Genomic DNA, 13,343 nt, shown 5'->3' on the forward strand with positions numbered 1-13,343 from the left:
CTTAAACATGGCAAAAACACCCAAAGTGTGTATTTACAACCAAAGGACAGAGACTATCACTTCTAGCTGGTGAACGGAGTGGAGAGGCCAAGGGAAAGAAAAGGCATTAACCAAGTTCCTGGTAGTCCTCGGTGCTGTAAATGATGCTCTGAGCAAGTCAGTGGCTCCCAGTCATTATACTGGGGGACGACAAAGGGATTTCTTAGTTTATCTGAGAAGCTGATCCACCGACGTTGACAGTAATACCTGATCTTCCTCCAGTCTGCCAGCCCATGGCAGTCGAAGATATCTTGAAGCAAGCCGGGCTTCAAGGTAATCCAAAGATGGAAAAGAGCCACAAATGCAGGCTCCTCCTCCTTCCTCCCTTTCTCCCACTGCATCCCTTGTGCAGAACGGTCCTCTCCCTCTTGATCCACTTGCTCACAGTCCCCTGTTAGGATGTGGCCATGCTCACTGAACCCTCTGTTCCGGACCGGCTCCCTTCCACCATGCGACTGTGAGTCTCCTCTGCTTTCTTCATGAGAGACTAGGTGTCTCCCAGGCTTTTAGCAATTTTGCATAGTAGCTTTGTATTTCATTAACCCATGATTTTCGTCCATGAGCAGAGGGATTCTGGGAATGCTGGGCACCCTTTTAATAAGAGGGAAGGTAGAGACTGAGTCAGAGAAGGTCTAAAAAGTTTAACATCACATTGGCTAGTATCATTGAATTTGGAATCAGACAGGCTTGGGTTGAATTCTAGTCTTAGTCTGGCACTGGGCGTGCTGTCTTGCACATGTTTGTTATTTTCTGTAGGCTGTGATTTCCTCATCTCCAAAATAGGAATTATAATAGTGCTTAATGGGTTTCTTGGAAATACTAAGTAAATGAGAGTACATATATAAATGGAACAGTGGTTTTGACCAAAGGAGGGATGGCTGACAACTTTCTGTGAAGAAACCATCAGTTGCTAAGTCATTTTCAAGGACAGATTTTGGTCCAAATTTGGAGAAAGAGTTTCTGATTTTAGAAAATTGAAATGCAAGACTACATTGAAAAGTTTATCTAACACCCTTAGGCGGAGATAGATTCTGCCCCCTCTGTGTTCACACAACATTCTGTACTAATTTCTATCAATAGCCCTCATCTCTCTGTGTTATAATGATCTGTTTATATTACACAGTGGTTTAGGACGTAAGGGTGTAAACCCTTCAAGGTCAGTTAGCCTCTCGTATTCATCCTGGCATCCTAAATTCTAGCACAAATCCCAGACTAAAAGGAGGCCCTAGTTGTGGGATGGATGGATGCATAGATTGCACCAACCCTGGCGGAATGAATCTCCAATCAGTAAAATCCATTTTAAGTCTCGTCAGCACTAAGAAGTCTTGGACTGCCCTCCACCATGAGGAATCTTTTTGTTGATCATAGAAACGAAATTGTCATTATTGCCATTCTCTACTTTTACAAAAAAACCTGCTATTACTAAATAGATGTCTCTACTTAGATTATAGGGCAAGACCAGAAGCTATTGGATAATTTCTTTCCCAGGTTTTCATACATGATGAGTACTGGATAAACACATACTAAATTTAGTTGAGTAGATCAATTTCTTTGAGCATCATCGTGTATATTGACTGAAAAGTCTCTTCAGAGGTGTTAATCCCAAGCAAAGAGGGCCCAGAAGAAAGTGTGTTCTGACAGCCTATATACAATATGGGATTTGCCCACTAACAGTCTAAGAGTCTCCAAATTAAGTCATACTGCATCTGTGTGTGTTACCTTAAAACAATTGACATACAAACAGCTGCAGTAGAATTACAAGAGCTGTCTGCTCTTCTTTAAAATTAATTTGCTTTCCATGAGTTGTTTGTCTACGAGAAACATGTAGCATGTGATACCCGCCATCTTCAAGCAATACGGTGTTTTCTTCCAAGGTTATGCACTTATTTTGAGGAAATGCTTTTATTCTCAGATGAATTCGTGAAGAGCACACTGTTCTGTTGCTCTCATGTGTCTGAAGATCACATGCTTTGCTTTTGCAATTAGGGATGGCAGAAACCCCTTTAGCTGCCCTGGGGAGTCATACTCATGAGTCATCCAGAGGATGCATTTCTGTAACCCATTTTCTGGTTGTAATTAGTCTTTGAAAACATCAGAAGGGCTACAGAGGGTCATGAAAATGCTCTATCACACCCAGGTACTTTTTTTAGCAAGTGAAAAAATGTTAAGATACCATAATCATCTTTGTTCAGTGTGCTGTTAAGATAGAATGGTAGTCCTTTGGAAAAGAGGAAGAGGCCCCCAAATACTTCTGGTTGCCTTTACTTACCTGTTTCTGATGTGATTCCTCTAAATGGGGGATTGACACTCGAAGACCAAGGAGACAAATATGGCTGGCCTCCTTCTTATGTAAATTAAGGTTTATTAGAATACAGCCATACCTATTATTGTATTCTATGGATATGTCAGCTTAGGCATATGGCCCGGTAAACCTAAAATATTTACCGTCTGGCCTTTTGCACAAAAAGTTCGTTGACCTGCTTTAAATGCTTTATGAAAACCTGCTGATATTTTCTGCTAGCCATGGGATACTCATCTCACTCAGCAGGGACCCACGGTTACCGGGGCAGCCTCTCCTTGCTAAGGTGTCCCAGGTCCCCACTGTGCTGGGGGTGTCTGCTCTCCTTCTGTTGCCCTCGGTGCTTACGTCTGTCCCTCCCATAGTACCACGGTCACCTGATTCAATGCTCACCTCCTGGACTGAAAGTGCAAAGCAACCTCTTACTCTCCTTTGCTCTTCCCAGAGCCTAGCACAGTGTCCCCACGTAACTGGTCCTCAGTGTCCACCGAATGAACAAATGAATCACATGTCCTAGTCGTAATATAAAATAGAATTCATAGAGCTATAGTTTATCTGAGACTCTGAGTAACCTAGAAACCATTTCTTTCTAAGGATTTTTAAAAAGGCATTTTGCCTTCATGATTATATTTCCTTCGGGCTCATATGAAAATTAGTTTACCTTAAAAAGGAGTTTGTTTTTCTGGCTCACATTCAACATTCATTCTATGCTGGATATTAAGGATAAACCTCTTTGAAATAAAAAGAAAAATCTTGCAGACCATCTCCATGTTGTCTAGATGAGTAAGAAGTAAACGAATGTGGTCTCCATTTCTTAAGGTCTCAGTACTCAGAGGTGGCTGGTAAGAGGGCCTGGCTTATCATGCGCCAATGAGTACGTAAGTGTCGGTGATGTTCTTGAGGGAAATGAGGACAGAGACAAAGTCTGTGCTCTCGTAGAGTTTGCCTTCTCACTCGGGTATGTATTAACCAACCAGGGAATCCACCAGCCGGGGTTAGAGCAGCGGAAACGTTAAAATGGTGTGATTTCAGAGGGGGTGACTGGGAAGCAGTTTGAACTGGGTGGTCGTGGAATGCTCCTTTGAGAGGGTGGCATAGACATTAGAATCTGAGTGATAAGAAAGAAGCTACCGTGTGGAGGTCATGGGCTACTGAATGCTAGGCAGACCAGCCCGGACAAAGGCCCCGGTTGGAAGGATGTGTTTGAGGAACAGAAAGAAGGCAAATGTGGGAGATGTACGGTTTGTAAAAGAGGGGTGGAGAAAGAGGAGGTCCAGGAGGCAGCGGTCAGGATGGGGCCTGGGTGAGGTCAAGGCAGAGGCTGTTTTCTGCTCTGGTTTTAAAGGAGGGAGGATGGCTGGTCCCAACTTTCTGATGCCCATCAAGTGCCTGGGATGATCTGGAGAGAACGTTGGCTAGTGGGTCTGCTGCTGGCCAGCTCTGGTCCTCACACAGCCTCCAGAAGCTCTAGAGGCCCATCCTGTGTAACTCAGACCCATCTACCTGCTGCAGAGTCCCGTGGAGCTGCCTGTGGGTCTGCTTCCAGGTGGAGACACCTGTTTGGCCATCTGCTGGGTCCCAGTGAAACAAATAAGTGACCCTGCAGAAATACCTGCCTAGGTAATAAACACCCTTAAAAGCTGTCTCTATTTTATCTTACTTGCGTAAAACGTGTATTTATTTATGCAGATGTTTTCTTAACAAAAGGCTTAACAAAAGAGATATATATATCAGGACAATGTTGTCTAAATGGGCTGATGAGAAATAGTCACTTAAATGCGAATCTATGTAGCCTGCTTAACTGTTTTGTGACCCGTTGTATTACTATTATTAATGTTCAATTAAAGTAATAAATGTATGAGACATACGAGACCCTGCAGGTGAGTGTATGCTAGATAAGACAGCTGACAGAATCAGCCATTCTGATTCAATTCCATTAACGTTTTGATTCATTAAACATTGGGTCAAGCCAGTTATTCTCATCAGACAAGTGAACTGGAGAGGTAATAACACAAGATTTTTTTACAGCGTTGGAAAGAAAACCCCTCAGATGTCATTGTTATTGCTAAAGTTGCATTAGACTCAGAGACTGTCCAGCTCATTCCAACAGTTTTCAGTCATGAATTGTCGAGATACAATGTTGTTCCTTCCGCACTGAGCTGCCGTAGAGCGAATTGGCCGACCACGGCCATTATGGATATTGTTGGAAGCTTGCAAAGTTACCCTCTTGCTGTGGCTTGATGAAGTCAGGGCCTGGGGGCGTGTAAACCAAAGCGGGGGAGAAGGAAGATGGAGAAACGTCTCTTTTAACAAAGAAAAAGCAACTCAGTGGGAGTGAAGGCTGGCAGTCCGCTAGAAGGCAATGAAAGGAAATTCTTCATTTCTAAAAGGCTCATTGACCCGTGATAATAAAACAACCCTGCTGAAGGTGGGTAATTATCTTTTAAAGTATCAGACTCCCTATAGGTGACGGCTTCCCTTCTCCTCTCAAAAAATGAACTCAGATTAAACAAATGTTCCTTTTCCTAGTTTACTGCTGACATGCGTTTCCTAGTTATGAACAAAATCAGTTTTCTCTCTTTTTTCCCCCTTCTCTGGTGGGAAACAGGCCCGCCCAGGTGAGCAAGGCTCATTCCTCTTGGGGCCAGAGTCCCACCAATGGGATGATGGGCTAAAATGCTTGATACTCTGGTGAGACTGGCAATTGCAAAATTACGGTTTTATTATGCCTCTGAGCTGCTTAGCTCCAGGTAGAAGCATGCTGTTTTAAGATAACAATGAAAAAGGAAAAAAAAAGAAAGAAAGAAATAGAAAAGAATGTTCGAGTGCTTTTTTCCCCCTCTGCTGGTACCAGAAAACTAACAAAAATTACTGTAACTTATGTGTGTATACATATATATGCATATTTGTATGTGCATATATGTATATACCAACACATATGTGATCTCAAATACAAAAGGAACTGAAATATTATTGATGGTGTAACTTTGAATATTAATTTTGCTACCAACCAGTGATCAAATATACAGCCTTTTACTCTAGACCTTGTTGTTTGTTCAGAGCAATAATGTAAATATGTTGGTCTGTCTAACTTACAAAATACATCAAGATGGTGTGTTTGCATAAGAGGACACCCAGCCCTTTTCTTAAATGAGTGATTTTCCTTCAACTGCTTTCTTGAATTCTTGATAATCAATTTAAGGGACATTTGTCATAAAATGTTTAACCCCCTGGCACATCTCTTGGTCGTAGATACAGTTCACTGTATATTGTCAGGATGACTATACTCTTTTTCAAAATAAAATAAAAAAGACAACTATTGTATTTGCATTATATATTTCTCTAAAGAGAAATTGAAATGACAATTTTAATCACAGTGCTGTGTGTGGAGAAACCAACTGGATATTCTGGCTGCTTTTTCAACCCCGGATTTTTGACTGCTTTAGAAGACAGAGGCTTTAGAATAGGGGTCAGAAGGTAATGGTCGAGAACAGATCTTGCCTCTTGGCGTAATCGTTTTGCCAGCACTTGAGGTCTCTCTGAATCCTCTTGTCCTTTTCTCTTAAAAGAATTTCCTCAGTGCACCACAGCTTCTCCTATGAAGCTCAGGGGAAATCGTGTTTGCACAAGCACCCTTTGAACCATGTTAGTCTGCTCTCGGAACTTCTTGGAGTTTGGTGGTTGGTAAATATTTGTTCTTTTATTCCTTAGTCTTCAAGAGTTTCCAAAGTTGGGACAAGGGAATTCCATACTGCGGGTATAAAGTTCTTGGTAAAAATACTACCCCAAGCACGCAAGCCTTAACAGACCTCACTGCAGATGTCCTCGTGTGCCCTCTTCGGCCAGTGGAGCGCTTCCGAGATCTGCGTCCTGACGAAGTGGCCGATTTGTTTCAGGCCACGCAGAGGGTCGGGACGGCGGTGGAGAAGCATTTCCAGGGGACTTCTCTCACCTTGTCCATGCAGGTGAGTGTACAGTTAGCTCAGGAATTATTTTTATTCCTTTTTCAGTCCTAGCATTGGGCACTCTCCCTCTTAAGGGGACGTCTCACTGGGAAGGCAGCTGTGGTTGCTCACGTCTCATATAGTAGCAGAAAATGACATTGTTAATCCAAGACAGCCCTACTGCCCATTGGCCCCAAGCTGGATTGTGGAATACTTTTGAGGCAATGTCTTCAGTGTTGTTCACAAAGTAGGTGGGAGCTGCAGACATAACTCAATGTGCTTTAGGACATCTCATATCTTTCACTGGAGCTGGCGCTGGACGAGTCATTGTCATTCCATTGTAAGTGTGTTTTGTTTGCTGCATGGACTTAGCCCTGCTCTACTTCCAGGCGAGTAGAGATGCAAGTTAGGTGGAGCCTTGCCTTCAGAGGACTGACCTTTTCTCTTTAATTCAAGCCTCAGTGATTGATTATGGATTTTTATGAAGCTGTATGGATTGGATATGTTGTTTCCCAGGAAAAGAAATGAGACTCTCAATCCCTGGGGATCTTTAGGCAGAACAAGCCAGCACTTGTCAGTGTGGGAGGAGGAGGTCCCTGGCACAGCAGCCTCTGTAGGAATTGAGTAAATCAGTGGTGACATGCCATGAGCCCCTTCACACCCCCCATGGAAAGAACTGGGGGTATCAATACATAAAGTCCTGTGTGACCTTCAAAGGACTCTGCAGTAACCCTCGGAGAAGAAATGGATTGTTCCATAAGGTGAGACCTTGGTGCTTTAGTTAAACTATTTCCCATCCTTTCATTGGCCTCCTCAGCTTTCCACATAGACCTTAAAAGAGACCAGATAAGGAAGGCCACTGTTTTCAGGTCATAAAAGACTGTGACAGAAAACGCTCATCTTCTTAGAAAACCACGGCTGTGTTGAGAGCATCTACACTGCCCTGTAAAACCATGCCTGTGTGTGTTGTATGTCAAACCACTGGAGTCATCTCTAAGAAGGTAGTTAAGCTCAGGGTAGGTTTATCAAGCATATGCTGAAAATCGTGTTTCTAGAGAGACCAAATGAAGGCAAGTGGGTGAAGACATCTGTCCATGTTTAATGAAATACTAGAAGAAAATTCACATCCATAGAAAATGGCCAGCGCTGGTTATCTAACAGCATCTAGAACGTTAATTAGGTAAATAGAGGAACTGACTTGGGCATAGCACTTGCACGATTTTCATACACAATGTTTTCAAACTTTTTAAAACTTTAACCCACAGTGAGATATAGATTTATTTCCCAATCTTGTATGTGCCTCCCGTAAACAAATATAAGAAACAGAAGTTTCAAAAACAGTATTTACCCATTCCATGCTCTCTCATAGTTTTGTTATCCAATTTCCTTTGGGTTTAGTGCTGCTCACAACTCAGTCAGTTGACTTCATGACTCATGGTGGGTTGTGACTCCAAGTTTGAAAACCGCTGATGACCCAGTACTGCCTAATCCTGGCCGCACAGCAGGGCAAGCATTCTTACCCCATTAGCCTCAGTCATAGAGTAGAGGTAGAAAGACTTCCTTCAGCTGCAAAGTTCTAAATCAATCTTGGAATTTCTGATCGTGGAGGTATTGCCTGTTCTGCTACCCTAAACTGGATCAGAGCTTGGTTCTGTTTGTTTTGTATCGTGGCTGGTGACTGGGCGAGCTTTTACTCATTTACAACTAAACAAATAGTTCACTTCGTCTTCAGAAAGGCGAGAGAAGGAGCCGGGATGGGAAAAGGACCAGCTGCACTGAGCCCTCCCACCTTTCTCCCTCAGGGTCAGAGCTGCCAGAGTCTTCACATAGGGGGCAGTCCACGTTCTTGCTTAAGGAATTACATTTGCAGCAGATTTCCTGGGTAGAGACTTAAAGTAATCGGACGTGAATTAAACTACATCTGATTTAAAGATAACCTAAAGACGTGATACTTCACCTCCCCAAATGTTTTCAGCCTGCCCTTAATAAAATTAGAGCCGAGGCCAAGAGCAAAAGTATGAAAGTAACAAGGGGGTTGGCTTACTGGGTAATTTATATCATTTTTATACATAACTTTTCACCTACTCTCACGCAGACATGGAGAACTGTCTGGTCTCCCATATTTGAAGGGAATGGTTCCCATGAGAATACTATAAATCAACACACAATGAAATTGGATCTAAATTATTAATGGGAGAGATTTCTGAATATGCAGGAGATACCATCTTTATCAATTCTGGTTTTTTTTTTTTCTCTCTCTACTTCTAGGATGGCCCCGAAGCTGGACAGACTGTGAAGGTGAGTGCTTATTATGTGCATTCAAATTAATAAGGGGCAATTATGAGAACTAATAAAAATCACACTGAGTCATTTGCAGCACATTGCTGTTTCATTATGTTATCTTCGAGGTCAGAGAGACCCTCGGTGTTCGAGCCATAAATCCTGACATTATAAACTGTGCTAACCAATATGTCTCCCATTAGTTTACAAGACATTTACCTTTTGTAGTAAAATTATTATTGTGCCAATGTTAAAACAGAAAGTAAATCAAGGCGTCCTAGAGCAGAAACTGAAGTCAAAGGAGTCCCTGTGTAAGTAGAGAGGAGAAAACAGCGCATATGCCGCGTGTGGATTTGTGAGTTCTCTTCTCAGCCTGGATGTCTTTGACACGCCTTCCAGTTCTTTGCATCGTATATTTTGCTTCATCCTTCTTGAGTGACGGGCTAAGGGCTGTGTAGCCCCACATTTCTGCCTTCACTTGCCCGTGCTCTGATCTGTTCTCTTTCTCTCCACCCACACACCTATTCCTTTCCTCCCTTTGTACTTAATACCACAGTTCTCACCTAATGGCGTCAGTGGAGCTCAGAGATGCGTGGTGAAGTGTGCTAAAAGAAGAAAGGAGTATTTATTGGAATAGTCTCTGCTTCCCTGGTTAAAGTAAAATGAAAGAATGAAGTCCTGGCTGATTCTGAAACTGGGTTTTTCCGCCCCCTTCATGCAAATGCAAATTCCTTTGCAGGCAGGTCCTGTGTCCCCAATTATAGAAAAAGCTATTTTGTCAGTTCTAGAAACCAGAAGTCATTCGAACTGGGATGCTAATGGACTTTGCAAAATAAAGTTTTATGGCTTTGAGACTGGTTGTGAATGGGTAAGGTAATGTTTAGCATCAAACAATGCCAAATAAACATACTCCTCTTTTGATACTATTTTGCATATGGCTTCAATGTTTCGTAAGGCTACCCCTACCGTGGGACTTCAAACATAGCATCTCTGGGAAGTACTTTTGAGGAGTGAATGACCTGTAGGGACTGCCACCAAATTCCTTATGATAAAAAAGAGCTAGTCTTGTGATCGCTACAGACACAGGCTGTGATAGGGACAGAAGGGACTGACAGATTTCCTCCACCCCATTGTCTACCCCCATGCCAAGCAAGCTTCTAAATACACTGACACTAAAAAAAGATTATGATACGAGTAGCTTCTTTTCGAAATTATTTCTTGAGACACAAAACACAAATGTTTAAACCTGGTAACTAGTTTTTTGTTTTTTGTTTTTAACGAAACTCAGTATTCAAATGTAAATTCCAGTAATACCAGATTAGTTGGATGACTTATGCAATATGCATGTGATGGAATTCCTTCTGCCTTCGCAAGTAACTCAGTAGAGGTATGGTTAGTAACGCGAGAATGCACAAGCCATATGAAGTGGGATGCACAGATTGATAATATGCACATATTAAGCATACCCCAAATTTATATGAATATAAATGAATAGGATATGAGCTCAAAAATTTCACTTTGGAATTCTGAGTGGGATGTTAAAAATCCTTTCGGTAAAATCAGGTGTTGAATAGAGACGAAAAGTGATTGCCAGGGGCTGGACAAGGAGGGAATGGGGAGCGACTGCTAATGAATGGGTGAGGGTTTCCTTTTTGGGGTGAAGCCATGGAATTAGTGGGGTTGTTTGTGCAACATTATGAATATTCTAAAAGCTGCTGAATTATACACTTAAAAATGGCGAGTTTGTGGTAGTTGAATTTTATCTCAGCTAAAAATAGTAATAGAATAAAACAATTTAAAAAATCCAACAAGCACCCAGTCTAGCAGGGCTGAGCCCCCTGGCTGTAGGCTCTGACTCTAATAGCTCTTGTCCATACACAGTCATCTGGCCAACATTGTGCATGGTGGTGTTAGCTTCAGTGGTGAGGTCGATGGAGTAATTCTTGGTTATACAGTACTCATGCATGAATTGTGAATGCGGTAATCATCACCACTTATTGTTTAGCATAAATTGATATTTTTTCCCCAAAATTTTCTTTTTTTTTTCTGAGCCAGCAGATTATATTGTTTTGGACATCTTTTAATTGTTACCAGCCTGATCACAGGATCACAGGATTTCCCTAATATGAATTAGCGAGGCCATCTCAAATCCTCTGTAGATTATAAAATGGCCAAAGGGAACAACCATATATATATATATATATGATATATTATATCTACTTAGGAAAGGGCTGGAAATTTAGGAGATAGTCTGTGTTCTTCCCAGTGTGATCCTTATGCTACTTACATGAAAAGTAATTTTTATGTTAGTCTAGAAAAGGATTGCTTCTCAGTTCTTCTAAGTCTGCTGATTGAGCATGAGGTTTGGGAATCTTCATTGTTAACAAACACACCATGGGGTTCTTTTTAGGGTTTGGATATTTACCTAGTCTCACTGTTTTATGGTGATAAAATAGCTGGCGCTGATGGCTATAACCTTGACCCCCAGAAGCCAGTCTCGTGTGAGCCAGCCCCTCCAGGCAGCGTAGTAGCATCTTCAGTACTCAGCAGTCAGGTTCTGAAAACTAAATTCAAGACAGAACTTCCTTTTTTGAAATCCACCCTGTCACACATTTCAGGGCAGAACTGGACAGCCTGCCATGGGAAGCACGGCAATTGCTGTCTGTGCCTGACTCTCGGTATTCTGCCTGACGCCTGGGTTCTGAAGCATTTCTGTCCCACTCTGCGTGGTAATAACAATAAGCCCTTGGTGATCTCTTCCCTTGCAGCCACTGTCTTTATTGTTGGGGAAGGCATGCCACTGAGTTAGCCTCCTGAACAGGATGCCACTTCAGGGCTTTTTTTGGTTCAGGGGCTTTAAATTTTGCTTTGCAAAGGACGTGGGTAGCCTAGCTTACTGGTTAAGGCATTTTTAACAGGGAAAGAAAATATTGAAGTAAAAAAGTGGCCTCTTCTTTCTTGATTGATGATTAACCTTCCCTTTGAGTTTAAAAGTGGTTAAGCCCTTTTATCTGCCAGGTGATCACTGCAGCAGTTTGGATGGCCTGCAGACTTGAGAAACCATCTCTTTTTTCTGCTGGCAGCCATATATCACCACATACATGTACAACCATATATCATGTGTTATCAACCTTTGACCTCCTCCAATCTGAAACCCTTTACTCGCGATCCTGTTGCTTTCATTGACGTAAGGCATTCTTCATGCTTGTGTGTTTTTGTTTCTGGATTAGGGTGTTTCTTTAGTCCCTTGAGAAGTAAAGCTTCTTAAGGGTCTGCATTTTGTCATTGTTTACTGCATATTTTTTTGGGTGGTGTGGGGAGAAGACTAGAGATGATAGTGGGACTTGGCTTGCTAGAGCAAAAATCTCTGCTTCAAGTTTCTCCCCTCACTTACTGAAAGTAGCAGGCGATGTGTACTTTTATGTCACTGTGCACCAGGGGTCTGGGTTTCCTGGGATTGCTGTCGAGAATCTCTCGTATTCTGGGGATCACTGGCAAAGACCAGAATTCCCACTAAGTTAGTTCCCAAACCATATTCTAAAATGTCATTCCAGCTGGCCAAATCATTAAGACAATGTTCAGCCCTTTAAAAGGGTCACTGTTTAGTAAGTTTAATGGGAGGTACTTTTTAGAGCAAATGCTATTGCAGCTTTGGGTGGGAGGGTGTTTTAGGCAGATTAGAGAGATTTAAGGCGGGTAGGTAATCTAGAATCTCATAAGAACTATTTATAGAATGTGTTTTGCTTACTCTCTTCTGCATTTATAATGCTTAAATCCTCTACTTAGATATTTAATTTCATGGTATTAACGCAGTGGGAAGTGTCTCAATAACTGTTGATATGCAAGCAGTTACTTTTCAGATTGCTTAGGAAAGAACAAAAGGAATTCTTTAAATAAGTGTGGTTTTAAAGTTAAACAACAAGAAACAACTATTCCATTCACTGCAGAGTTTCTATGGTCCAGGATCAGGTTTGCCACATGGAGATCTGGTGGTTTTTAAATTCATGAACATAAAGGACATTTTTGTTTTTCACAAGATCTGGTAGTTAATGTACTTTGGCATCAGTCAGACATTCCATAGGAATATTAGCTCTACTAACTTAGGAGCTATGTGACTTTGAGACAGGCTGTTAACCTCTCTATTTCCCCATTTTTCAAGTGGGGGAAACCCTCTCTACTGTAGTGAGTGATGACGAGGAGAAACTGAGGTGGACAGATGACCCAGCCAACCACATACTGTCCCTGGGACCTGGGACCTGTTTCTTAATTGTAATCTCCCCCTCAGTTTTCTCATCTGTAGAAAAGGCTAAGGCTGGGCTCTAGGAGAATGTACCTGACATTGAGATTGTGGTCCTGATGCATTCACAACTATTATACACTGAATTTACTCACTATTCATTCCTGCCTTTTAGCTGAAGTTCTTTAGTGAACTTTCTTCTGATTGTATGGCAGGTACTGTTTGAATATCTAGTCTGAACCTGCTATAAAACAATGACCACTGGAACATTCAGGAATCTGCCTAACTGGGGGAAAAAAATCTCTGCTCTGATATTTTTAGCCTCTGCTCTACCCCTAGGAGGTAATGAATAAATCATGGTCCTGAACCACGAGTGTACTTCGCAGTTCCTTGAAGCAGGTTTTCACAGAACAGAAACCTGCTTGCCCCCTATGCTAATGTAGTCAGTCTGGTTTAGGACCCAGGACTCAGCATTTTAAGAGACACTGTTGGTGATTCTCATGCACGTCTCACTCCAGAACAAAGCCACTTACCAAAGGAGTGA

At 42.0% G+C, this 13,343-nt stretch overlaps 1 protein-coding gene across 25 annotated transcripts in view; it reads left to right on the forward strand.

Moving 5' to 3' along the window:
• Nucleotides 1-13,343, forward strand: part of FHIT (fragile histidine triad diadenosine triphosphatase) — a 1,315,417-nt gene that overhangs the window by 1,055,955 nt on the left and 246,119 nt on the right. For all 25 annotated transcript variants that reach the window (XM_057508099.1, XM_057508116.1, XM_057508127.1 and 22 more), the window contains 2 exons: nucleotides 6,158-6,303; nucleotides 8,551-8,580. In XM_057508099.1, the coding sequence (XP_057364082.1) occupies nucleotides 6,158-6,303; nucleotides 8,551-8,580 (176 nt within the window). The remainder of the gene's footprint in view (nucleotides 1-6,157; nucleotides 6,304-8,550; nucleotides 8,581-13,343) is intronic.

This window comes from Manis pentadactyla, chromosome 1 (assembly GCF_030020395.1).
Source record: "Manis pentadactyla isolate mManPen7 chromosome 1, mManPen7.hap1, whole genome shotgun sequence".
NCBI classification, from domain to species: Eukaryota; Metazoa; Chordata; class Mammalia; order Pholidota; family Manidae; genus Manis; species Manis pentadactyla.